The sequence below is a fragment of the Ciconia boyciana genome, chromosome 3 (genome assembly GCF_034638445.1).
Source record: "Ciconia boyciana chromosome 3, ASM3463844v1, whole genome shotgun sequence".
Classification (NCBI taxonomy): domain Eukaryota; kingdom Metazoa; phylum Chordata; class Aves; order Ciconiiformes; family Ciconiidae; genus Ciconia; species Ciconia boyciana.
This window is the reverse complement of record NC_132936.1, coordinates 95,891,036-95,914,968: the sequence shown is the minus strand read 5'-3', so window position 1 is coordinate 95,914,968 and position 23,933 is coordinate 95,891,036. Positions and strand designations below refer to the sequence as shown.

The 23,933-nt window shown below is 45.0% G+C and overlaps 1 protein-coding gene across 4 annotated transcripts in view; it reads left to right on the top strand.

Moving 5' to 3' along the window:
* MOCS1 (molybdenum cofactor synthesis 1) overlaps window positions 1-13,766 on the top strand; it is a 29,839-nt gene extending 16,073 nt beyond the window's left edge. For 2 of the 4 annotated variants that reach the window (XM_072856712.1, XM_072856714.1), the window contains exons 5-11: window positions 2,728-2,789; window positions 4,100-4,211; window positions 4,549-4,661; window positions 5,373-5,483; window positions 6,313-6,433; window positions 7,921-7,968; window positions 12,074-13,766. In XM_072856712.1, coding sequence (XP_072712813.1) covers window positions 2,728-2,789; window positions 4,100-4,211; window positions 4,549-4,661; window positions 5,373-5,483; window positions 6,313-6,433; window positions 7,921-7,968; window positions 12,074-12,918 — 1,412 coding nt within the window. In that variant the 3' untranslated portion in view covers window positions 12,919-13,766. Of the gene's footprint in view, window positions 1-2,727; window positions 2,790-4,099; window positions 4,212-4,548; window positions 4,662-5,372; window positions 5,484-6,312; window positions 6,434-7,920; window positions 7,984-12,073 lie in introns of all 4 variants that reach the window. The other 2 variants (XM_072856715.1, XM_072856713.1) reach the window with 2 other exon arrangements.
* Window positions 13,767-23,933: the final 10,167 nt, after the last annotated feature.

Genomic DNA, 23,933 nt, shown 5'->3' with positions numbered 1-23,933 from the left:
AAGTTGGCTAAAGTTATGATTTCAGAAGAAATCTAAAAAGATGAAAATATTGAAATTTTTCATTGGGTGGAAGAGGAGAAGGGTTGTCATTTTGAAATGTCAAACAAAAACTTAGAGAACTTCTGTGCCTCAACAATATTTCCTGACACAATGACATCTAGTATTCATTTCTGCTCTAGTATTTTGAAATGTTTTGGTTTTATCCTTTTTGTTGTTCTATTACCACACAGACTTTGATCTTTGATCTAGACTTTGATCTAGAAGGGATGTTTCAATAAGTATGGCAATACAAATGAACTCCTAACAGCTTTCCATAAAGAAAAACCAAAGAACAGTTAACATCAAAATATGAAACACAGTTAGGGTTTTATTTTTTTGCTGTAACAAATTTTTATTTTAAATAATCACCCTGCCCTCAAAATCTTTCAGTGGAAACAAGCTTATAGTTGTCATTAATCAGAATAGCTTAGTCTGTTTTGTTGTTTGTAGAGAATTTTTGATAGCTGTTCTAAACCGCACTCTTGTGCTAGCATGGTAGGAGGTAGAACTGGGAAGGACATTGAGTTAGATACATTGCAAGCTGTAATCCTGTTCCATACCTCTACAGGGAGCTGAGCCCAAGCATGCGAGTATTCAAACGTGGAGTTTTTGATCTGCTGCTTGCTAGTGATTGCTTCCTGGCCTTTTTAGTTAAGTTCAGTTTCACCTTTCTGCAATCCTGAAGTCGCATATAAGGTTTTCTGAGCTGTTGCAGAGCCTTTTGATCCCATTCGTGGCTCTGGGATGTGCTTACAGCAGTCTATCATTATCTCTGTTACCCCATTCAGCCTGCAAACTTGCTTAATTGGAATGAAAGCTACCACCAGTGCTGCAGACTTCCTGGGCGCATGCGAAACAAATAGGTGGTGAAGGAGAAGGGTGACAAGTTATAACGTCAAACAGTCGCTTGCAAGAGTTAGTTTACTGTCTTCTCCTTGCTTTTCACCTCTCTTTTTGCAGCCAGGACTAGCATTAGGACCTGCTTATAAAACAATTAGCATCCTCTGCTTTCCTGTGTTCATGCTTTCTAATGCCTTTACCAGCCAGAAAGCAGTTAAGTGAAAGTTTCCTGTCTCTCCTTTTTTTTTTTTTTCCCTGATCTTGCACACATCCGATATTAAGTATGCACAGAATATTATTGAGTTATTGCTTATTTCTGGTAAAGCACCTACAGATTAATGAAGGTATCATCTCTTCACTAAAGAATCTGAGTTTCCAGTAGATAAGAGATAGGGAAAGGAGGGTGATGGACCTACACAGAAAAACATGACTAGGAACAGCACAGGGATTGTCAGCACAAACTTCTGGAAGATATTGCCCTTTTTGCTAGCATGCATAAAGTATATGCTCTTGAAGACTACAGCTTTGGAAGAAGGAACTTAATCTCATACCGTGTTTGGTCTCTCACACCTGAGTTTAGAATTCGGAACAGGAAGGGAACTTAGTCTGGTACTTGACAGGGCAGGAGACATTCCTGCCCTGTCAAGTACCACAGGGCTAGCAGCTGAGCAGGCCCCCTCACCAGACATGCATACCCAGAGCTCGGTAGCTTGCTGTCTCATTCTTGCTACTCTCACCTTGCTTCTCTGCCAGCTGGTGAGTGTGGCAGGGAAGGAATAATATGTCAAGTGTAAAACTGATATCATGATGAAAGGTCTTAACTTTGTTTAAAGTTGACAGAAGGTGTGGTTTGAATGAGAAGATTAAGAGGCTTTCCTAAAGGCCTTTAGAATTCGAAAATAGCATTTTTGCTTTATTTTTCTTCCAAATTGAGGAGGTATATGTAGGGGTGAAGACACTTGCCCTAAATTAACTATATCTCTCTGGGAGCAGCTGACAAGTGTAGGCCACACTAAATGGTAGGGTGAGGCTGGGCGCTTCATTCCTTGAAGTCACTGCAGTTTCTGACATCTTTCATTTGTTTTCAAGGGTCAAAGGCCAACTGAATTGCTTTCCTAAATGCTCTAATCCCCACCATGTTGTGCTCACCAATTTTACATGTTTGAAGTAGTAATAAAAATGACAATCCTGTAAAATGCTGCCTGTGATCTTCAAACTAATGGATAGTCAGTAACTTTGGGAAGCCAATTACATCTGTAGCCAGGGATGAACAGGGAATCGAGGGGCTTTTTGTTCCGAACCCCACTGCCCTCCATACATACTTTAGAAAGATCCTTTTAAAATTCACTTAGCAATATTGCTGTCTGACTCAGAACAGTGATATTCTGTCATTTTAGCGAAGATGTATGTGCTGTTATTATCAAATAAACATTAATTTAGTATTCTTTCTTCATTGCATCTGGAGGTAGTTCACAAATGCTTGCCACTCACTTTAAGAAGAACGTAACACAAGACAAAGGTGAAGTATGGGGAAGCAGAGAATTATACGCTAATGATACATGGATGTCCAAAGATGCAGAAAAGCATACCAGTATTTTTGTCTACCCATATATGAGTTAAAAAATTTATCTCTGTGACTTGACCACAGTAACATTGGCAGCCTTTGGGGAGGGCGTGGGGGGTGTGTGTGTAGCATTGAAGTCTCTTTACTTGCAGCTCTTCTTACTTGCAGCCCTGTCTACTGAATCAGATTGGGTTTTATTTGTCATCTTTTTGTCTTGTACTTAATAACCTCCTTTTGCATTCTGTTTTTAAACAAGAAAAACTTTTATTCTTTTTATATCTTAGGCTTTCACAAGGTAATGGAAGGAATCCACAAAGCCACAGAACTTGGCTACCGTCCTGTTAAGGTAAAGCCAGTGTTTATTTACTCTGGAGCTGTTGTCTTTTACCATAAATGGTGATAAAAGATACAGCTCACCTGATGAGGTATTTATTATTTTTCCCCCTCTCTGAATAATTTTTGGTAAGACTGAAGAAAATTGTAGTAGATTGAAGATCACATCAAGAGGTGATGGAGGAAATTCGTATTATCTCCTCATGCAGCTGAGGGTACTGGTTCACTCTGCCACAAAGCCTGTCAGTTGCCTAGCTGCAGGCTACAGGGTGGTCGTGCTCTATGCTTGCCTCTTCCTACTCCCTCTATTGATTTGGCATGTATCTGACCCAGCTGTGAACTTGGCCAAAGGGGGGTTAACAGGCAGAAAACTACCCTGCAGAAAGACATTAATTTTCTCCTGGTTTGTCTCCTTCAGCTGCTTACAGCAGACTCTGAGGAGTGCCAGTGTGAGAGACAGGGAAAGGGAGTCCTCCTTTGGGGGTGCAGGTACACCAGCTTAGCTGTAACATGAAACTCCACCCTAACTCAGCTGTTTGCAGTTCTGCAGCTGTGGTTCCCTTCAGTTTCACTGGTGCTTTGGAAGATGTGTAAGTGTTTTAGGCTATAGAGCTATGAAAAACACTTGAAATTAAACTAGGTTTTAGGCTTTCCTGAAAGATCTTGAGAATTATGATGCACGATGCTCAGACATATAAGTCTGCCTTGCTAATGGGGAGTGTTTTAGCAACTGCACAGCTATCTGTTGTTCTTCAGATAAAGCAGAGAGGACCTGAGGCTCCAATGTAAATATTGTTTATGAGGAATGTGCAGAAAACTTAGTTTTAACCTGTTTTTGGAGGAAGGTAGAGCTAGTCATCCTGCAGCCTAGGGTTATGGAGCATGCTGTGAACACTTCCTGGTCTGGGGCATTTGCCTGTCATCTGCCAAAAAGAGTGCTATAGAAGGTACCCTGCCAGTACTTTTACAGCAGCCATACAATGTAGGACTGGGGAGTGGAGGAGTTATTTTAGACAGTAAAAACTGCCATACCTTGGGTGGGTAAGATGATGCCTTTGTTACCTAGCTTTTATTAGTTTTCCATTTAGCAAGGCAACTTTAAACAACTTTGGTTAGATTGGATGCCAAAACTTACAGGCAAGTTTGGCAGAAATGATCATCTATACCATTTCAATCCTGCTAACTTCTCTCATCATCTTTTCTTTCAAAAAAAAAAAAAGTTCTTTATCTACCTTGTCTTCTGCAAGGACCATGAAACCTTGTGTAGGAGGGAAGAAAGTCATACTCTGCTCACTAATTTCAGGTGTCTGCTTTTTCCTGCAGGTAAACTGTGTGGTGATGCGAGGCTTCAATGAGGATGAACTGCTGGGCTTTGTGGATTTCACAAAGGATCTGCCCCTTGATGTGCGGTTTATAGAATACATGCCCTTTGATGGTAAGCAGTCCTGCTTTGAGATTCTTCATGGCATGGAGTCTGCCTTGGACATAGGTGAATCTGGTTGGTTATCTGGTGGTTATTCACCCCATGGGCTTGTCTCTGGAAGTTTTGGTGAGCTCTTTTGGGGAATTAGGAATTGCCCTAAGTTTTACATTGTATCTTTTGCAGCTTATCTGTCTTCCTTGGATAAGTTGGAGAAGGATTAGTAGCAGGATTAGTTGGGGCTGGGACACCTACAAGAAAAACAGATTTGTGGCGAATGTAAAGGTGGTTCTCTGCTAATTAAAAAAATAAAATCCACGGTCTAAAGTTATGCTGGTTTTGTTAACTCTAGGGAATAAATGGAACTTCAAGAAGATGGTGAGCTACAAAGAAATGCTTGATACAATTAAACAGCGATGGCCTGAATTGGAGAAATTGCCCTGTGAAGCTTCCAGCACAGCCAAGGTGGGGTTAGACAAAGAACATCTGAAATGTGTCCCCATTTTTTCCCTGCCCTAAATCCCCAAATTCTCCCAAGCTCAGCATTTATATTTGACAAGCAAAGTAAAAAATACTTAGTGTAGTAACTCTGGGATTTTGGTCAAGCTGCCTGCATGTGGTTTGACTCTTTAGTGTTGTCTCAAAAACACTCTTTGAGTGTTTAATGCACTGGTCATAGTCTTTACCTTTAGAAATACAATGTGCTTACTAGATGCCTCGGTCAGCTATAAAGAATGGCAGGCTTGTATCCTGTATTTACCACTTTTGAAACTTTTGTCAGTCTATGTCTGTCTATGACTGCACATTAACAAGTCTGATGAAACAGTTGTTCAGTGAAATAACAGTATTGCTTTAGAGTGTGCAGTGTCACATGGGGGATTTCTAGCCTACATGAATCTGTGGCTTATGGCTGCCTGAGTAAGAACATGCCTACTTGCATCACCTGTCAGTTGATAACTATGAGAGCAAACATTTAACAAGTTTGTGAATTTCCAGGAACAGGGCAGAATAGACTGGAACAAAACTGACAAAACTGATTTTGCCTTTTTCTCTCATGTGACCTTACAACTGAAGAAAATCTGTGTTAAAATGTCTTCTGGTCTTCTGGAAAGTGGAGCTTTAAAAATGAGGAGTCTGTATTTGACTTTTCTTTTTTTCTCCTCTGCATTTCTTTAGAGTTATAAGGTGCCACATTTCCAGGGACAAATCAGCTTTATCACCTCCATGTCAGAGCACTTCTGTGGATCCTGCAATCGGCTGAGGATAACAGCAGATGGGAACCTAAAGGTTGGTAGTGAAACATGATTCTCTTTGCTTTCATGCAGCAAAAGTAGTGTTGACATTCTTCCCTTAAAAGTAGCTGGGAAGTAAAGTAGGATGGAAAGACGCATAATTATTACCAGCTAACTCCAGTTTATCTATCCTGTATGCATTCTTGTTCAAGCTTGTTGGGTTGCTAGGGAGCTGTTACATCACCTTTTTTTGGTTTCTCTGTTTTACTAACATAGTTAACTTCAGTTGTAAAACATGGTTGCAAGGCCAGTAAATATAAACATTTATTTTAATCTTTGATTCAAAATCATCTTAAACATGTGACAAGCAGATGACTTCCCATTAAAAAAGGATCCAAGCAGCTGTGCGGGCTTAGCTTTTTGTTCCACAAGGATCCTGCCTCTTTTCACCAAACATCATCTTGCAACTTTTCTCCTTCAAGAGCAGCCTGTACATTTGCTCAGTGGCTGTAGAAAAGGGAGGGATAACCATTTCCTGCCACGTTGAAACTGGCAGTTTCTGGGGGAAAATTAAAGTTTTTAATTAAAAATTGGCACTTATGCATTGTCACCTGATATTGACAACAGCTGTGCTGCTGCCTAATGTCAGATGACTGAGGCAGCCTGAAGGCCTAATGAGCTTAGGTTACATAAATGTCCCATGCTGTCTGTGTGTGTGTACATGAAGAGAGATAAAGAAAACAATCTCCATAAACGTTCTCTTTCTTCAGTAGGATAGGCCTCTTCAAAACTCTTTACTCTGAGGTTAGTACGAAATACTTGTAAAAGCCATTTATTTTATTCTTTCTCACTTCTCCTCTTTTGTTTCCTTGGATTGGCTGCAGGTGTGCCTTTTTGGGAATTCAGAAGTGTCCTTGAGAGATCACCTACGGTCAGGTGCCTCAGAGGAAGCATTGGTTCAAATCATTGGAGCAGCAGTAGGCAGAAAAAAGAAACAGCATGCTGGTATGTTTGCTGTACCTGAGAAATAACAGCAGTGACTAGGGAAAACAATGTCCTGGTACTGCTGTGGGATGCATTGACTTGCCAGGAGAAGGAAAGAACAAAAAGTTTCTTGAATGAAGCTGCATTAACTAAGGAAAGAATTTTCCCATTTGATAAGAGTATTGTCTGGTAGAAAGCTGGTAACATACCAGTTCTGCAGTTACTCCAGAATTTGGATGTCAGTTTTGAGTCTTCTAACCTTCCACATGAGCTAGAATCCAGACTGTCTAAAAGCCTTTCAGACTGACTTTTGTCTTCAAAGAAAGAGGTGCGAATACTATTGCTCATGATAACAACAGCAAAGTGTAAAGCTAAGCAAAAGTCGATGGAGTTGTACTGGATCCCTTTTTTCTTAAAATTAGTTTGCTGTAAAATAAGTACTAAAGCTAAATTGAGCTGTCTGTCCAACTACTGCATTAACATGTTTCTAGAAGTGACAAGTCTCTTTTTGAGTATGCAGAAATTTGTAGCCACTCATCTAGTGCTCTGCATAAGGTCATGACACAAGGTCCATGATGATGCAGTCACATCCTCAGGCTGTATTAGTCTTTTCTGAATTTACATTGATATAAACTATATTTCAGTCACATCTGAACCTAACCATATTTTTGTAATCTGGCTGCAGCTGGGAATGCTGACCTCTTGTACATGAACTGGCTTAATGATCATGAAACAGTCCCCTTTACACTAAAAACAGACTTTGGCCCTTTTGTTCTCTTGCAGATTCTGCCAGATTACTAACAGTTGGTTTTGCCTTTTTTTCGTGATGTGTAAAACAAATTTAAAGGAAGCTTTTAAATCTGAGCATAGACTAACTTGCCAAGTACATTGGTCTGACCCAGATAAAATAGTGCCTTGTAAACATAAGGGAAGGGGTGGAGGGTTTGGTTCCTTTTCTTTTAGACCATTCATTTCTGATTTGGGAAGGGGGGGGTGGGGCAGGGAGAAGAGTGCTTTCCCCTCTAGTAAAGGCATTTTGCCATCAGCAGCATTTACCTGACATTGTCTGTCTTCTTCCAATTTGTGTTAATCCTAGTGTTGTCCTTGGGGCCTTCTGTGATTGGACTTCTTTGAACTGGAACACTGTTAACAGCTTATCCATAGAACTAGTACAGTTAAATGCTATTGTTAAGAAACAAGATAGTCCCAAGCTGTTTGAATTCTGTAGCAGGTAGACTGTAATTCAGATTATGGAAAACTTTCTGGGAAAGGGTTCTACAGTGTGATAGACCCATAGCAGCTGGGTGCTTGGAGACTGTGGCAGCTATGGTTTTAAATAATACCATGCTAGATTCCCTTTCCTCCAGCTCCCTCGGTCTTTATTGAGCTTTGGTTTTCCTAGCATGCAGGTTGCACTGTGAAGAGCAGAAAACTAAATATATAAACCAGATGCATGACTTAAAACCTAAAAAGCTAGGATTTTTATGTGTTCCTTATTTTATTTCTAGGCATGTTTAACATTTCCCAGATGAAAAACCGGCCAATGATCCTGATTGGTGGGTGACAAATCAGTACGTAATAAATATACCATGATTTTGTTTGGTTTTTGTCTGTGGGGGAGCAGAGTGGATTGGGCCTTTAAGTCTAACTTGTGATTGGTTCTGGCTTAGGTTTAGGCAAAGAAATGGGTTTCTTAAAAGGCAGTTGCAGTTAAAATTATGCTGAAGTGGAAGAGGAGGAAAGGTTTAATGTCCCTACCAAGCCTTACCCAATCTTCTTATTGACAACACTGTTTTTGTTTTCTCTAATTTTGAAAGTTCATTAATTTTCCAAAGGGATCACTAGCTTTCCTATCTAATTTCATATCTATCTGCTTCCTTTGTACTTAACAAGAATTGTATAGTAACTAACAAGGCAGTTTGGGGTGAGTTTTATGAAACTGACCAAATTGCCATATAAACATAAAGGATGCAGGATGGACTTTTATTCCTCAATTAAGAAATTCAACTTTGATTGTAATATATAGAGCCAGTAACCTGACAGAAATGCAAGTTTTCCCACCTCATTACTTCTTTACTTCAAAATCTGAAACTTGGGGTTTCATTCTTTCGAAATGTCCTCTTACTGCTGCAAAGTCTCAGAATACAACTGTGAAAACTGTAGTATCTGGTATCTGGCCAGCCTTACGGGCAAGAGCTGTTTTTCTCCTTGTGTCTATTGAAGATGTTTGCTAACTTTCCCTTCTGCTTGAAGCTCTGTCCACGAGTGATGTGGCACTGCTGGGGTTCTCTTACTGATTTTTCATATCTCCTTCAGTATGGTTTTACCTCCTCCATGCCTACGTTTCCCTGTTTTGTAAGATAGCTATCTTCCTAAATACTTTTTTCTTCCTTAGACTTAAGAAATGCTTGCAAAAGTTAGCATTGTGAGATTAATTGGAAGTTGTTCCTTATCAACAAGGGGGGGAGATGCAGCAAGGGTGGAAGAGATGAACATTATGTTTCAAACCCAAACTCTCATCCTCCCATTGATGCTCTGGAGCTGGTTAGCTGCTGTGCAGCTTAAAAGAGGTACCCTTGGGGAGGGTAATGTGTGTTAATTTGCAAGTCTCTGCTACAGGTGATATAATAACTCCTCTCTTTTAAACCAAGACCCTAATGCTTGTACTTCTGTTGCCTTTATTAGGAAATAGGATCTACAGAGGTCTTTTAACATAGGTTTTCACTGGGAATATTTTTCACTTGATTCCCCCTTTAAAGGGCCATCATTTTCCATGTTGAGTTTTAAAGTGAATGGATTCAGTGGTGCAAGATTGTCTCTCTGTTTGCTTTTGCTCTTTTGTATTTGGCCACTGCTGCATTGTGTTCCAGGAAAAGGGGAAAGAGGACCCTTTGTTTAAAGTGTGTATTGACTTGCTGCATGAGGAAAAATTTTGTCTTTTTTTTTTTTTAAGATGAAAAATACTATATTAAACTCTTGACAGCTCACTGGGACCTACATAATTTGTCAAGATGCCTTTGAAAGAATCCCCACGCTCCAAAGTTAGCATTCATGGCAATGTTTGGATGTCTACAGATCAGATCCATCCAATTTCCTTTTGAAAAGTGCTTTAACATAGTCTGACATACATACAGTAAAATAGACAGCCTGTCCAGGTCCTCCCCCAGCTGTTCCATGTCCCTTCAAGACTAAGTGCTGGCAGTCACTGCATCAGTGGAGAGACTGGAGATGAGTGGAGAATATCCCACTGCGACACATGGGGAAGCGTTAGGAGATTTCCTCACTGTGTTTTGAATTACTTACAAACTTCAAATAATGCTGGCGTGCAAACAGTCAGTGGGGGTATGTGTGTATGGAATTAATTTAATGAAACTTAACGAATGCTGTGGAAATAACTAATTGGTTTTGCTAGTCCCAGTGAGCCAAACCTGGCTTCTTCCCTGCACTGCTGTTGTCTGATCCTTTGCTATATGGTTTGTATCCTGTTTCCCCTAATCAAAATATTCCTTTTGGCAGGTTGTTCTCCTCAGGTTTGCTTCAGTTATGGGAATTTCCTCCTTAATTTAAGTATCTCCTCCCTTCTTTTCCCTGCCTGAGATTGTGCTAGTTGGAAGCTAACACAATTAAACTTCAGGTGCAGTAATAGAATATGAGGAGATGCAGTTTGTCAGATGGTTTCAGTTGTGTTATATATAGTGCTGTAGAAAAACATTATCTATTTTTGTAGGTATATGAGCCATTTGGGTGAACATGGAGATGACTAGGTACAAATTGAAGAAAATGTATGTTGTTAGGAAAAGCAAAGATGCTTTGCATGCATTACTGTCTGTTGCTGTCTTTTTACTTACCACTTGAGCAAACAGTTCTTCTCTTCCTTGCTCCCACCCACATGTGTTTACCCTGTGGAAGTAAGTATTTGCCTTTGCAGTCCAGCTTCTGCTGAAGACAAGACACCTTGCCAGGGGTTTAACTTCAGCTGTAAAGCTAATCAAGGAATCCAGAAGAACAGAGTACTTTGAGTTCCTGGATTTTAAAAGGAATATTCAGGTTAGGCCCCACTGTATAAAGAGAGAGGGAAAGAAAGGAGGAATAAGCACAATTTTCTGTGCTCTTCTAAAGCAGAGCAATGTTGCACACAAAACATTTATGTGCATGTAATCTAATTCCTCTGAGGGTAAACACATTACCACTAAACTTGCAGGAATCTTAATTTTAGTGGGTAGGCCATCAGCTGTAGATCAAAAAGGGCCTTTGCCTGAATTTTGAGTATTGCAGTGATTAAAAAAAGATCATGAAATCTACAGTTGATTTAAGCTTCAGTAAAGGGCACTTTCAGGTCAATGTTTGGAGGGTACTCTGGATGAAAAAAGTGCTAAGGGCATCAGTCTTATAGCAGAGGCTGGGACTAATGAGGAAGAAATTGGTTTGGTTTTCAAAAAAGAGGGTGGGGGGCACAACCAATGCCTTGTCCACACCATGTCTTTGTCATGTGGGCAGTCCAAGGTGATACGTGTAGGTCTGGGCAGCAGAGGTAGCTCAGCAAGGTGCAGAGAGTCCAGGAAGTTGCTTTGATTCACCTGTGGGCAGTCTGAAAACTCATGAGTAAGGGTGTCCCTGAATACCAGAGCTACCAAAGGAGGTTACTGAGCAAAACCCAATTCCAAGTTTCTCAAAGCAGAGCAAAGAGAGCAGGAGCTCCAGAAAAAGAGAAACATGCTTATCAATGAGGCTATTAAACTAGGGCTTAGCCACTTACCCCTCTGTACTGCTTTCTCTTTACTTACTTACAAAACAAATCACTTCTTTCATGTGAAAAAGACTCCTTCTGTCTTGACACTTGGCATTTAGCCCTGTGCAAATGCCAAAACCAAGGGATTAAATGGTGAAAAGGGGCAGGAGGGCTTACTACCTCTCTGCCAGCTGGGAGCTCTGCCAGCTTGACTTGGAACATACTTCTGAGTAGATTTAAAACCTATCTGTCAATGAGGGGAGCGTGGTTTTTTCCAGTGCTTAAACTTCATCTGTCATTAATGTGGTAAGAGCTGGCAGTAAGAAGTGAGGTTCCCATCACAGAGCCACCCTCTGAGCTTGTAGACAGTGCAGTTGCAGATGTGGTGCTTCTGGTCCCTGCTGTCCTCAAGTGCTGGCATGACCCTTCCCTGCAGAAGGAGCTGAAAGCAGGAAGTGCAGCCGCCTGTGCTAGGAGGAAGGTGGTTGGAAAGGCAGACTTGAGAATCTGAGTGCAAAAATTTCCTATTAACCCTGCCAGGCTTTCGAAAGAAGACTGGTGCTGGGATAATCTCAAACGGATGCTGAGATGCTGTGACTTGCTTTTCTTCAGAACTGATGGTCCTATACGCTTTCTTGGCTGCTGTTTCTCAGCAAGTGTTGATACTTTTTGAAAGCAAGTTGTTTCTTCTTGCCAGGGACCTTGAAATAAGTGGTTTGAGTCTTGGGGTTTGTAATAACAAACCAGCAAATGCAGGGAACTGATGAGAGAGAAGAGAAAGAGCTTGAGGAGAAAAGTGGATGGTTGCAGGCTTATTGAGGTTTTTGCAATACAGAAAGTCCCAAGCAGTGCTCTGACAGGGTTCTCAGCTACTGCAGACTTAGCTTTCCAGTTATAAGATGTATCCTCATGTTACTTTTTTTTTTCCCCAGAGCATGCATTGATGTCATTCCCACTATGCCAAGATGCCCTACAGAATCCCCCAAATTCAAAACAGTGGGGCCACACATTTAGCCGTTGGCTGACTTTGAGAGCAAGTTTACCCAAACAAATGGGAAAAGCATTAATGAAAAATAAGCTTACAGGACAACTTTCCCTGCCACGATCTCACCCAGAGCAACAGTGGCACATAACGACAGGAATTCTACAAACCCAGCTCCGAGGCTGCTGTGTCTTCCAGAAGGACCCAAGCTCCATGTTTGACACAAAGTGCCTTGAGGCTTCTCCTGTTGGCCAAGCTTCTGTGAACTGTCAGTCCAAAGAGGCAAGTCCAGGATCTTGCACCGAGGTACCTCATGCCTCTGACCACTTGACGCACACTGATGAGGAAGGACGGGCCACAATGGTAGATGTTGGAGGGAAACCAGATTCAAGAAGAAGTGCTGTTGCTGGTGCTGTGGTTCGCCTGGGTGAGAAGGCATTTGGGATGGTGAGGCAGAACCAGGTGAAAAAAGGGGATGTGCTGGCAGTAGCCCAGATCGCAGGAATTCAGGGAGCAAAGCTGACCAGCCAGTTGATCCCATTGTGTCACAACATCCCCCTCAACCATGTTGAGGTGTCTCTGAGCTTGGATGAGGCCAGATATGCAGTGGTGATTCGCAGCTCCTGTCAGACCTGGGGGAGGACAGGTGTGGAGATGGAAGCTCTAACAGCTGCCAGCCTGGCTGCCCTGACTGTGTATGACATGTGCAAAGCAGTTACTCATGACATTGTGATCGAAGAAGTAAAGTTGCTTAGTAAGACAGGTGGGCAGAGGGGAGACTTCTCAAGGGTCTAGATCATATCCAGACACCTCCAGCCCTCCAGGTGACCACTGCTTATGTTCAGCCTCTCAATGAACTCCTTTTGCTCAGCTGGTAGGCTTGGAGACCTCAGCAGGTGTACCATACAACAACCTTCTGACTCCGGTTTTGCCTTACCCTGTCAGCTTACTGCTGGGTGAACAGTGGAGGCACTTATCCCTGTTGCTAACCATGCGTGTGTTTTAGAGGACAGACTTCTCCACTCTGCCAATACCTTCATTTCAGTATCCTCACCAGGAGCAAAGATTCCTAGTTATACCACAGAGGTTGGGTTTTTTTTTTTTCTTCTTGCTGTGAAATATTCACAGCTGCTGTCATCACACCATGCAACTGTGAGCTCTGGAAATGAAGCAAGTGCTGAAAGTGCTGTTATTTGGCAACTATTTTTAAGTCAAGGATTAAGATTTCAGAATTGTGTCTGTCCCTCTGACCTCCTTAGTTGAATTTAGAAGGTGACAGTGAGAAGAACATAACTGGGGAACCTGACCATACAGCAGAGATTATAACTGTGGAACAGCCGGGGTCAGAGGGGCAGCTCCCATCCCTTTGCATTGCTACTGCTTCCCTTGCCTGCAGGTGGGAAATATCCACATATCCTTTTCAAAAGAAAAAAAAAAAAAAAGACAGCTGCCCAGCTCTCTGCCTTGAGTGCTCTGTAAAACATGATGTAGAAACAGAGGATTTCTGGGTTTGGAAGGATTATTTTGCTGATCTGAAAGATACCTTTTACACTTTTAGAAGCATGTTCCAACATTTTGACCTTAGCACTCAAATACATTGAGGCCTAGTTACTGCATGCTTAATGGTTTAATTATGCCACGCACAGAAGTAGGTGTCAGCTCTCCCTGACTTTAGAATTAAATGTCACACCAAGCCCCAGAAGACTCCCAGTTTTTTAATCCTACAGTGCAGCTCCTAGTAACCAGCAGCCTGACAGATAAAACAAACTTTAAGACTAGTAGCCACTTGGAAGAGTTAAGGTAGTTGCTGTTGCCTCAGCCAGAGTGTTTTCCTGCATCTTTCTCAAATTTGCTTTCATGAAGTCCTCTGGCCTCAGAGCACTTAAGTGTCCCCATAAATGTACCAGCAGCCACTGTCATGTAGCATTAAATAGCTTTGATTAATTGACTATCCTAGATAAGAAATTACTCAACATTTTGTTAATACTGATGGATCCTTTTCAAATATTAATTTATATGCTCTAAACAGGGTATTTTCAACTTTGGTTTACTTGTTTTCTGGTGCTTATGGCTAATGTGAAGTCACACATGATTCAGGGTGCTCCCCTCTCCATACGCACAGAGAGTTGAAGACAGCTCTAATAACATCAGAGAGGCTACTGAAAAAGCATCTTAAAGCAGGTAGCTGCTTCTCATGAAATAAGGTTAAATTACTGTGAGCATCAGTAAAGCACACACCACACTGTCACGCACGTCCTACTCACTTAAAGTAAGTGCAGGTCTAAGATGAGGAGGCAATGTTTTACTACAACTGCCTTTGCTTATCCTTTACAAATCTCATACCCTAGTTACCACAGAAGGCGCTTTTTCCATTGAAGGTGAATTCATTTGATTCTTTAGGAGGTAAGGCACATACAATGACCCACATAGAATCTACAGCTGAAAGGGGAAGGAGCCTGGAAAGCTTGGTACCCAAACTCCATAAGCATTTGTATACCTACATTCGGTGTTATAGTCCTGATTCCCTTGATATCACTGATCTAAGTTAACAGTAGAGGCACTCCTGCTCCTTCCCAGGAGTGTACCTAGTACTGCTGTACTGAGCACCAGTCCCAGCTCACCCTGCAAATGAGACCTTGTTCATCTGTGGAGCTGCTGCGCTGATAGCGCAAATGTTTCTGTAGCTCAGCATGGAAACAAATTGCCAGGAAAAGGAAGCACGTGTGTAACCTGCTAAGTTAACTGATTTACACAAGCACTTAACTCCCCCTACCACCCACAACACACCCTGCCCTCCCTGCCTTCACCCAGTCTCTAGATAATTTTGAAAACTAAAAGGGGACTAGACATACTCAGTAGTAATAAAATGATGCTTTGGGGCATACGATTATTTGGCTTCTGAGAAGTTTGCTGTCATGCTGTAAAGCTCACACAAAGGACTGAAGACCACACAAGGGACTACAGAGCACATGCATGACTACCACGCACATCTTACTACTTACGCACATTTCACTACTTTCTTGGGTTGAGAGTGGCTGGAAGCTTTGGGCAAAGGCTTCGGTGCCATTTTTGCTCCTGTCACATTGAGTCTTGAAACTGGGCACATTTATAGATAATGAACCAAGCATGAGTCAACAGAACATTTTGTGAGAGAAATGAGCCGGTAGCACTGTATGTGTCAGTAGTGTTGGGTGGGCAATGGTGTAATACACATTGATGAACTGACTACTTTTTGGAGACTTGCTTTTTTTTGTCCGCTGCATTTTTAATAAATACTAGTTGTAATGGAGTATGTTGTGCATTACTTTGAATACCCTTTTTATTCATTCAGAGGGTTTTAATCCACAAGCTTCTATGAGTAGTTAACTCAGGACAAGCAACAGGATAGACTTTATAAGTTGCAATGATTAGTCAGCAGTTAACAAGGGATCAGTCACAATAACTTAAAGGAATCTATTTTGTTGTTGTTGTTGCATGAAACTCATCTTTATCTGGCTGTTCTTAAACTGAGTAATCCTGTAGGCTTAGCATCATGATTTATCATCTCTCACCATTATCCCACCTTCTCCCACATGCCTGTTCTGAGTCAGTGGATGCGTATAACCCTGCTGCTTTGTGTTGCAGAGTAACATAAGGAACTGGTGCCTCCAGAACTCTGCCTCTTAGTCTGAATGACCATGCACTGCAACTGAGATCCGGGGAAGTGCCTGTATAGAAGTCCATCCCTCCTGAATCATGAATAACTTAAAGGGAGATTCCCCTTCTGATCCATCTGAGCTTCCAAGAAAGCTCTCACCTCTTCTACTATCGAGAAGGCCTGTTCCTACCCGAGGAAGTTTAGTTGGTTGAGCTGTTCACTGTGATCAGCCACACGCTGCAGCCCCACAGGAAGCCAAGGACCCCAGTGCAGGGGCAGAGGCAGCAGCTGTACTGCTAGAGGGTCTCTCCAAATGCTGCTGATCCTGGGACGATAGCACAAAGCTTTACATCCTTTTTCTAGGGGCTGCTTCCTAATTTGGACCTAGGTTTTTGAAGATTTAATCAAGAGAAATGGTATAAAGCACTGAGCCCACCACCTCCTTCTCCTGAAGGGTGCCATAAGAGCACAGGTTGCACCTCTAACGGTGCATGCTGAACACAACACGAATGCTAATATTGCAGATCATGGCAGCCCTCAGAATCCATGTGCAGTATAGCTTTTGCCTGCTGGAAACTCTCACTTGTGCCAGCTAATGTCCCATTTGTATGTTATTGTCTGTTCACTGCTAATCCAGCCTGTGTCTTTTGTGGCAGCTCAGCCTGTCTTTCCTTCATGGCCACATCCTGAGGCTAGTTACCCCACCCTCAGCCTGCCCTGGAAAAAATTGGATGCAGCATATAAAGGAGAAGCCAGCAGAACCTAGTCACTAAGTATTCTTAAAGAGATTAAATCTACATCAAAAGGAGCAAAAGAGCAGTGCTTTCAGAAAGTGCTGGGGGAAGAATAGTGGGAAATAGAGGGAAGATGCAGCTTGAAATACCTTAGGAAGGGACCTCTTCTTCCGAATGGGAACGACTCAAAACCAGACTCAAAAAGCAACAACAGCTGAGCACTAAAAAGGGGAATTAATTTTTTAGCTATTCTAAGCCACTGGTGACCTGCAGTGATTCTCCTTAAGTCGCTGATGTTACTCAGCTTTACAAGGGATTTGACTGAACAGAATCTGGCCCTTCATCCCACCCCTTCCTTGGCCCTTTGCTAGTTTGCAGCTCCTTCTGGCTGGCTCAGCAGCAGTTATGCAGGCATGTAACAGCTTAAAAATGGCTGTAACATCATGTGTGCTTTGGCCAGGGCACAGGACTGCTAATTAGTTAAATGGAAACACAGCTCACTTCCCTCCACTTACAGAGCCTTGCTCCAAGAGAAGCTTAGCATTTCAGGGAACCTCAAAACAGTTGGAGGAGTCACTGGTTGCAGTGGGCTGACTAGGCTTTCACTTTTTTGAGACTTCAGGTTGAAGCCTCAACTCCAGTCTCAAAAGCCAGTGGATCTGAGGAGCACTGCAAAGCCATGACGATGGCAGGCAAACCCCTGACATGTCTGGCACGCTCCCTGGAAAGGCACAGGGTGGAGCAGCCAAATCGTTTTTCATAGGCTAGGGCTGAAGGACTTTGCATGAGCTCAGTGCATCCTGTCATAAGAGCAGATTCTCATTTTGGTCACAACAAGCTCATACAGCAGTAGCCAAGACACAAATCCAGCTATCTCTACTTTGCTCTGTCCCTCCATGCTGCCAGTGCCATGTTTAGAAAGCTTTCAGTTTAGCACCTCTATTTTTGTACTTATCCTGTCTGCTCCTTTGGGGGGCGAAGGGTACTCAACAGCGGTGAAGTGCAGCTGCGAGCAAGTTTACCCGAAGGGCCAGATGCCCCAAGACGCTGCTGAGCCTTGCTCTGAGCAGAGCTGTGTGACAAACTGGGCATTGCTCAGTCACGCTCACAGCCCGACTGCAACAGCATGGCCACGGCCATCAGGCAAGCTGCCTAGGGTCTGTGGCTCTCCAAGGTGCCATCTATACGACACTTGCTCCATGGAACAAAGCTTCACACTTCATTACTGCTTAAGGGTTGCTTCCAGAACCCCAAATTAGCAACAGTATTACAGGGACCATTGCTTCATCAAAGAGAACATAGAGCTTACCCTCAAATTCTGGAGAACCTGCTCAAAACCAGAAACTCTCAGTACTACTAAGCTGTTCCTGCAAGGATTTAGTCTTTAAATACATGCAACAGAAACGGTCTCTTCTATACCCATGATACTTCCAGGGTGCACAGCTGAAAGGACACAAGGCCAGCAAAAGCAAAGTTTCTAGTTCCAATGTCAAGGGCAGCTTGGCTGCAGTGTGACAGGAGTGACAGGAGGCGGGGGAGGAAGAGGAGGAGAGAGCAGAAGGGTCAGGCAACTGTAAAGTTGTGTTAATATTATGCTTGGAAAAATAACACATGCTATCAGATACAGAGCCGCTCCATTAGTCATGCCCTAGGCCAGCTACCAGCTGGTGCACATTGTGGCACAGCTCCATCAACGTCAGCAGAGCTGCGCAGCATGGCACCAGGCAGAGACCTGGCCAGTAGCATCTGCTCCTGTGGGCCTGGGAGAGGGGGGTTTCAGCTGCACAGCTCTGACCTGCCATTGCTGCCACTTCCCAAGGCCTTAACGAACTCCCGTTTCATTAACAGGGTCATTTTGGCACTCGAGCCTCCCCACACACAGAGTTCCAGCGAGGCTGGGATTGCTGCTGTCTCGAGGCAGCACATGGGGCTGCATCCTCCCTCCCATCCCATCCCATCCCATCCCATCCCTCTCCTCCCCAGCTGCCACCCACAGTCTCTCCTCTTCGGAGAGCTGCCTTTCCCCACCCTGGGCCTGACACTGCATGGAAATGTTTTAGCTCTGTGTGGCTCATTTGGCCTCTGCAGATCAACTCCCGGGGCCATCCTCAGCCCAGATCCAAGAAATGAGCTGAGCTGAGGGAAGGGAATAATTTCTGCTGCCCCTGAAGCCTCATCTCTCCTATTGCAGCTGGCAGCTCCAAAGGCTCCATCCTGCCAAGACTGAATCTTAATTGGGATCAGTGGAAAAGAGAAGCTGCTGCCAGGGCCGCCCTGATCCCAGGCTTATAGAGAATATGGGCAGAGCTTGCCCAGCCCCACAGGAGAGGGCCTTCACTAGGGTTTACAAAAAATAAAATAAAATTCCCTCCAGACCTGTGGTATCAGTGGAAGCAGCAGGCTGAGGCCAAGGAGGAGAGGAGACAGCTTAGCCAGGTAGTTTGCAGAGGAGAAGCAGGCAGAACCACACCACATGGAAAATCCTCCTGCCCTCACAGCCCACGGGGAAGGGAAGCTACCAGCAAGGCCGAGGGGCAGCCGGCAATCCCGAGGCCCCGCAGTGAATCCAAATACTACAACCAGCCCTGAACAAACACGCACAACTGTCACAGTCTTGCCCAGAAACGCTCCTGCCAAGGGCTATAGGGTAAAGGACAAGATAAGCTTGTCTTCTTGTGCGAGAAAGACCAGAGCAAAACCTCGTCAAGCATCCTGTCTGCCTGTGGCACCAGGATGCTACATGATGCTTTTTCCAAGTCACAGACACTGATTTCAACAAGCCCACTCACTACAAAGACCGTTGCCAGAGCTCACTCATAACTCCACGATTAGGCACAGTCTACCCACCCCTTTGGCTCTGAGGAGACACCCAGAGGTGTTACTGCCAACTCCTAATGCACCCAAGATGGGTGCTCCTGACTCAATGTCCTTATAAACGCAGTGTCCTGTCATCTCAGCCACCATTTTGTCCCAGCAGCAGCAGCAATGTGCAGCAGGAGCAGAGCAAAGCAAGTAGCCAGCAGTCTGGATGATTTTGACACCATTTGTTCCATGTCGCAGATTTAGGTGCATCTTTGAAGTTCCTACATCAGAGAAGGCCGCTGTGGTAAGGTCTTGCTCAGACTGGGAGCTTTAGAAGAGACCCCTTGGCTGACTCAGGGGGACAGGGTTACCAGCAGCTTATGCAACAGATGCCATGCAGGCATCTCGGAGCTGCTGGACCTGAGCAGCGAAAACAGGCTCTTGCTCTGGTAAAATGGCTTTAACGGGATTTTCCAGCCAGCAAACATGCTTTGACAGACACACCCAGGACATTCAGCCATAAGCAACACAACTGCGTGCAAAAGGCTCTTGGCCAGCCAGACTGGGAGGGGTATTTAAACACAAGTTTCTTGCATTCATCTTTATAGCCTGCTATTTCCCTCCCGGCTTGGTGAGGATGCCTCAGAGCACATCCCTCTGAGATGTCCCAGATGCAGCAAAGGCATGGCCAGTAACACTTAGCCCATCGCCAGTAAACCATAGCTTTTGCAAACCTATGCCAGAGAACTCTAGCTGAACCCCAGCAGCTGGAGGGGTTTTCATTTCCACTTCTCCAAGGCTGGTATTTCAAGGTGTTTTTATTTCTTTTTAATCAATGCACGTGGCCAGCTCCAGAGGGTGCTGAAGAAAGGGAGGGAGGCAGTGCAGCCACTGTATCTGTGCAAAGTAGTTCCACATGCAAGCAAAATAGGGCTCGACTTGCTCAGTGCGTGTTTTGCAGTGCGGTTACGGGCCGTCATTCCACCTCCACAAAGCTGTTATTTATTTACTTAAAGACTTGCATTCCGTGGAAAAAGATGCCCCAAGATAGCACTGTGTTTCTAAAATTAAGCCCAGCTGGCTGGAGTGGGGAGCAAGTGAGCGAGGACTCCTGTGCTCCCACCAGCAGTGGGAACAGGGCCCCCCATGTCCCAGGCTCCCCCACCCTCACCGAGCTGCAGGAGAGCCTGGCAAAATGCCTCCTGTGTCCTCAGCCAAGAGGGAGGCAGTTCCCTGGGAAGCCAGGCTCCGACCAAGCACCCTACCCAAAACCAGGAGTGCCGCTGCTTCCTTGGGGATGAGGGTTTAATAGCAGTCATTGCACTTCCTTCCCCGGCAGCCCTGGGAAAGCCCTCGCCCCGCCGCAGGACACTGGACATCCCACCAGGCATCTGACACAGGTTTGAGCGTGGCCAGAAGCCCTTTAACATAGTTTGTGGGGACAGGCTGCATTCCTGAGCCTCATCTCCTATCTAACCTAGCCAAGATTTTCTTCCAGTTCATGTGTCACTCGTAGCTTCCTCCTTACAGTGAAGCTCATTTAGCCCTCGCTGTTGTAATCTAAGTTAAGAAACCTGCTTTCACAAAGACCATTTATAGAAAGGAAGGGGAAAACCCAAGCGTTCCTCCAACCTCGCATGGCACCAGCAAGAATTTCCCCCCCAGACACGCTCTTGGCACCTGTTCCCCCGCCCGACACACGTGCACAGGGGCTGCCTCTACATCAGCAAGTAGCTCAGCTCAGAAACGAGTGCATCAGCTTATTGGAGCAGCTGGTGCCAGAGCTGCTGTTCAGGGGTTTTGCACTGGCCTAGATTTAGCCTCTTCCCTCAGACAAAATGTCTCCACACATGCACGGCTGAGGCTCTCCAAAGGACCAGCTGGATGCTGATGGAGGCCTCGTGCCCGTGGGGCTGGGAGTGCCTTGGAGGCGCTTGGGAAGCAAAGCTCCCAGGAATGGCAGAGGTGGCTCCACGAGGGCCACGGGTGGGATGGCAGGGTTCATCCCCAAACCTCGCTGCTCTGCACCAGAAGGCTCACGTGGGTGTGGGACAAGGAAAGATGGCAAAGAACTGTGAACCAGAAGCAGCAGTGGAAGAAATGGGGATGGCTGAGCGGGACAGCTGAGCAACAGGGAAAATGGTGAAAACTCTGGTGAGGTCAGGGGTGCCTGTGCAGCTGCTGCCCCCAGGCACAAGTGCCAGCTCCCCCGTGGCCCAAGAACCATGCCCTGTCCTGAGCACAGGCAGGAGCTGCTGCTCTCCCAGCTACAAGCAAAGAGACAGTCCCTGGCATCCCATGAAGCTTGTTGCAATCAAGGCAGGAAGAAGAGGACAGTCCCCCCACTACAGGCCTGGACCACGATCCAGGAGGACCTGACCACAGGGATGTGGGCCAGACCAACATGTCATGCTTGGTAAGTCACTCAAATTATCGTTTGCAGGTGGGGACACTAACCCAGCCTTCCTGTCGTTCTGTGCGCTCAGCAGTGAGTGCCTGGAGACAGATTTGCAAGCATGACATGCATCTGGAGAAGGTAATGTTTGCCACCAGATTGATGAGGTTGCTTTTAGCAGATGTGGCTTTTGTCCCTCGGTTTCTCCCAACTGTTAGATGAAAATTTTACTTCCCTGCCTCCCAAGGGAAGACCTCCACCTGCGTTGGTGACGCCCCAGATCCTGTTCCGACAAATGCAAGAAGTGCAGATGTTGAGGGGTGGCAAAGCTCATTGCAGAGCTGAGGGAAAGCGTGGGCAGGAGTAAGAAGGGAAGAGAGCTGGCCACCACTCCTTCAAGAAGGTCTCAGGAAAGAGCCTGCCCCTTCATCAGAGCACAGCTATTTCTGTGATTATGTCCGCTTGCCCATAATTATACTGGTTCTGCTCTGCACAGCACTAAGTCAGGTCTACTGATCCCTTTCCAAACTCCTGCTGCCTTCCTGTTTGGATTAGGGTGCCAGCATGGGTTAAAAATTAGAGAGTAAGATTGCCTCAATATCCGATTTATCCCCTTCCTCCTCCCATCCCACTTTGGGATGTGCTGGTCAGCATCCCCCTGGGAGACGATTAATCAGGAACAGAGAGAGAACTGGCGGCAGCCTGACAAGGACAAGATCGCAGCTATGGGACAAGCTGCAATTTGGAGTCTCTTTCTTTGACCCTGGTGCAAGTCCAAGACATGCTTGCTGATGCATCCCAGCACTGACGCCCAGGAGTTGGCACAAGATCAGCATCCCCGAGGCCACAGCTATCTCTGGTCCCAATGTTGTATTGCCTTAGTGCTGGAGCCGCTTCTGTGGTGAAAGGCTGCCCGTCCTCACTGGCTCCAGAAGCAGCTTCAGTTCTCCAGCTGCAAAAAGGGCCTCCTCTCCGCTTCAGGAGAAGCTTTCATTTCAGAGACCAGAGCAAGGGAAGATGTTACCACCATTCTAAAAGTGCAACACTACATGTTTAACATTCACTCCCTGGATGAACAACAGCTACACCACCAGCAGATCACACGAGGAGAATGACAGGAAGGTACGAAATGCCATCTGGTCCGCCTCCTGACTCCTGCCCTGTTGCAGCAGAGCCTGCACGTGAGCCTGGGCTGAGGACAGAGCAAGAGGGTTTGTACCAGGGACAATCCTCTGCAAGGGCCTTCACCTGGAGCCTGAGGTGCCCAAGCTCCAGCAGCTGTTACTGCCACAGAGAAAGGGCAGCAGAGCCTCCCAAGGCAGGCAAGCAAAGGGTCATGGCAGCAGAAAGGACCTGTGGGGCCACAAGAGGGAGGTGAACAGGGCTCAGATGTTGAAGCAAAGCAGGAGCAGAAGCAAGGGGTAGTTTACAGCAGAACAGGGCATGGCTCTGAAGAGTTATTTTCCTGTTTGGGAGCACAAAAGGACAAAAAACCCTGGAGTGGACAACCCTGGGAAATACCTGCCTTTGAGGGTTAACCAGCTCCTTCTACAAAGTAAGAGCAGATCCAGACTTGCCTGGGGACACAAACACAGTCTGCGTTACCTGAAGAAATTCCTGCCTTGTTATAATACCTTGCTGTGGGCAGGCACTAGGTTGATTCCTACTTCTCCCCCTGGAAGCACCTCATGACTCTGCAGGGTCTAAGATGACAGTTCCCATCACACCCAAAGGCCATTGCACACAGACGGCAGCCAGCAAGGCACGGCCTGCATCAGACCTGCTCACAGTCACAGGAACACGCAGTAGCAAAGAGATCTTATCTCTTGAATCCAGTGATGACCTAACCTTCTTGCAGGGGCGAGGAGGGGGCAGAATCCATCTTTGTTCTTGTACAGTATTGCCACAGTGCCATAACCAAATGAAAAATAGCTTAAGCTTTAAGTAGGTAGACATTCATTTTCCTCCTATTTTGTTTGCTTCCTTGTGTGGGCAATGGAGTGCACAAAAGCTTTTGATCTTTTTTTCGTTCCTCAGCCACTGTCCGCAGACCACCTTCTGATAACCTTTAGAGACCACTGGCTTTCCAGGAACCACAAATGGCAAAACACTGGCAGAGTATGATAATCGGAGCATGAGCTGTGGGTTCACCACAGGCAAGTACTCAGGTAGTCTCTCCTGGGGCATCCAAGCCAATTCTTACAATACTCCTGATACTTCAGAGGATCATAAAACACGAGCA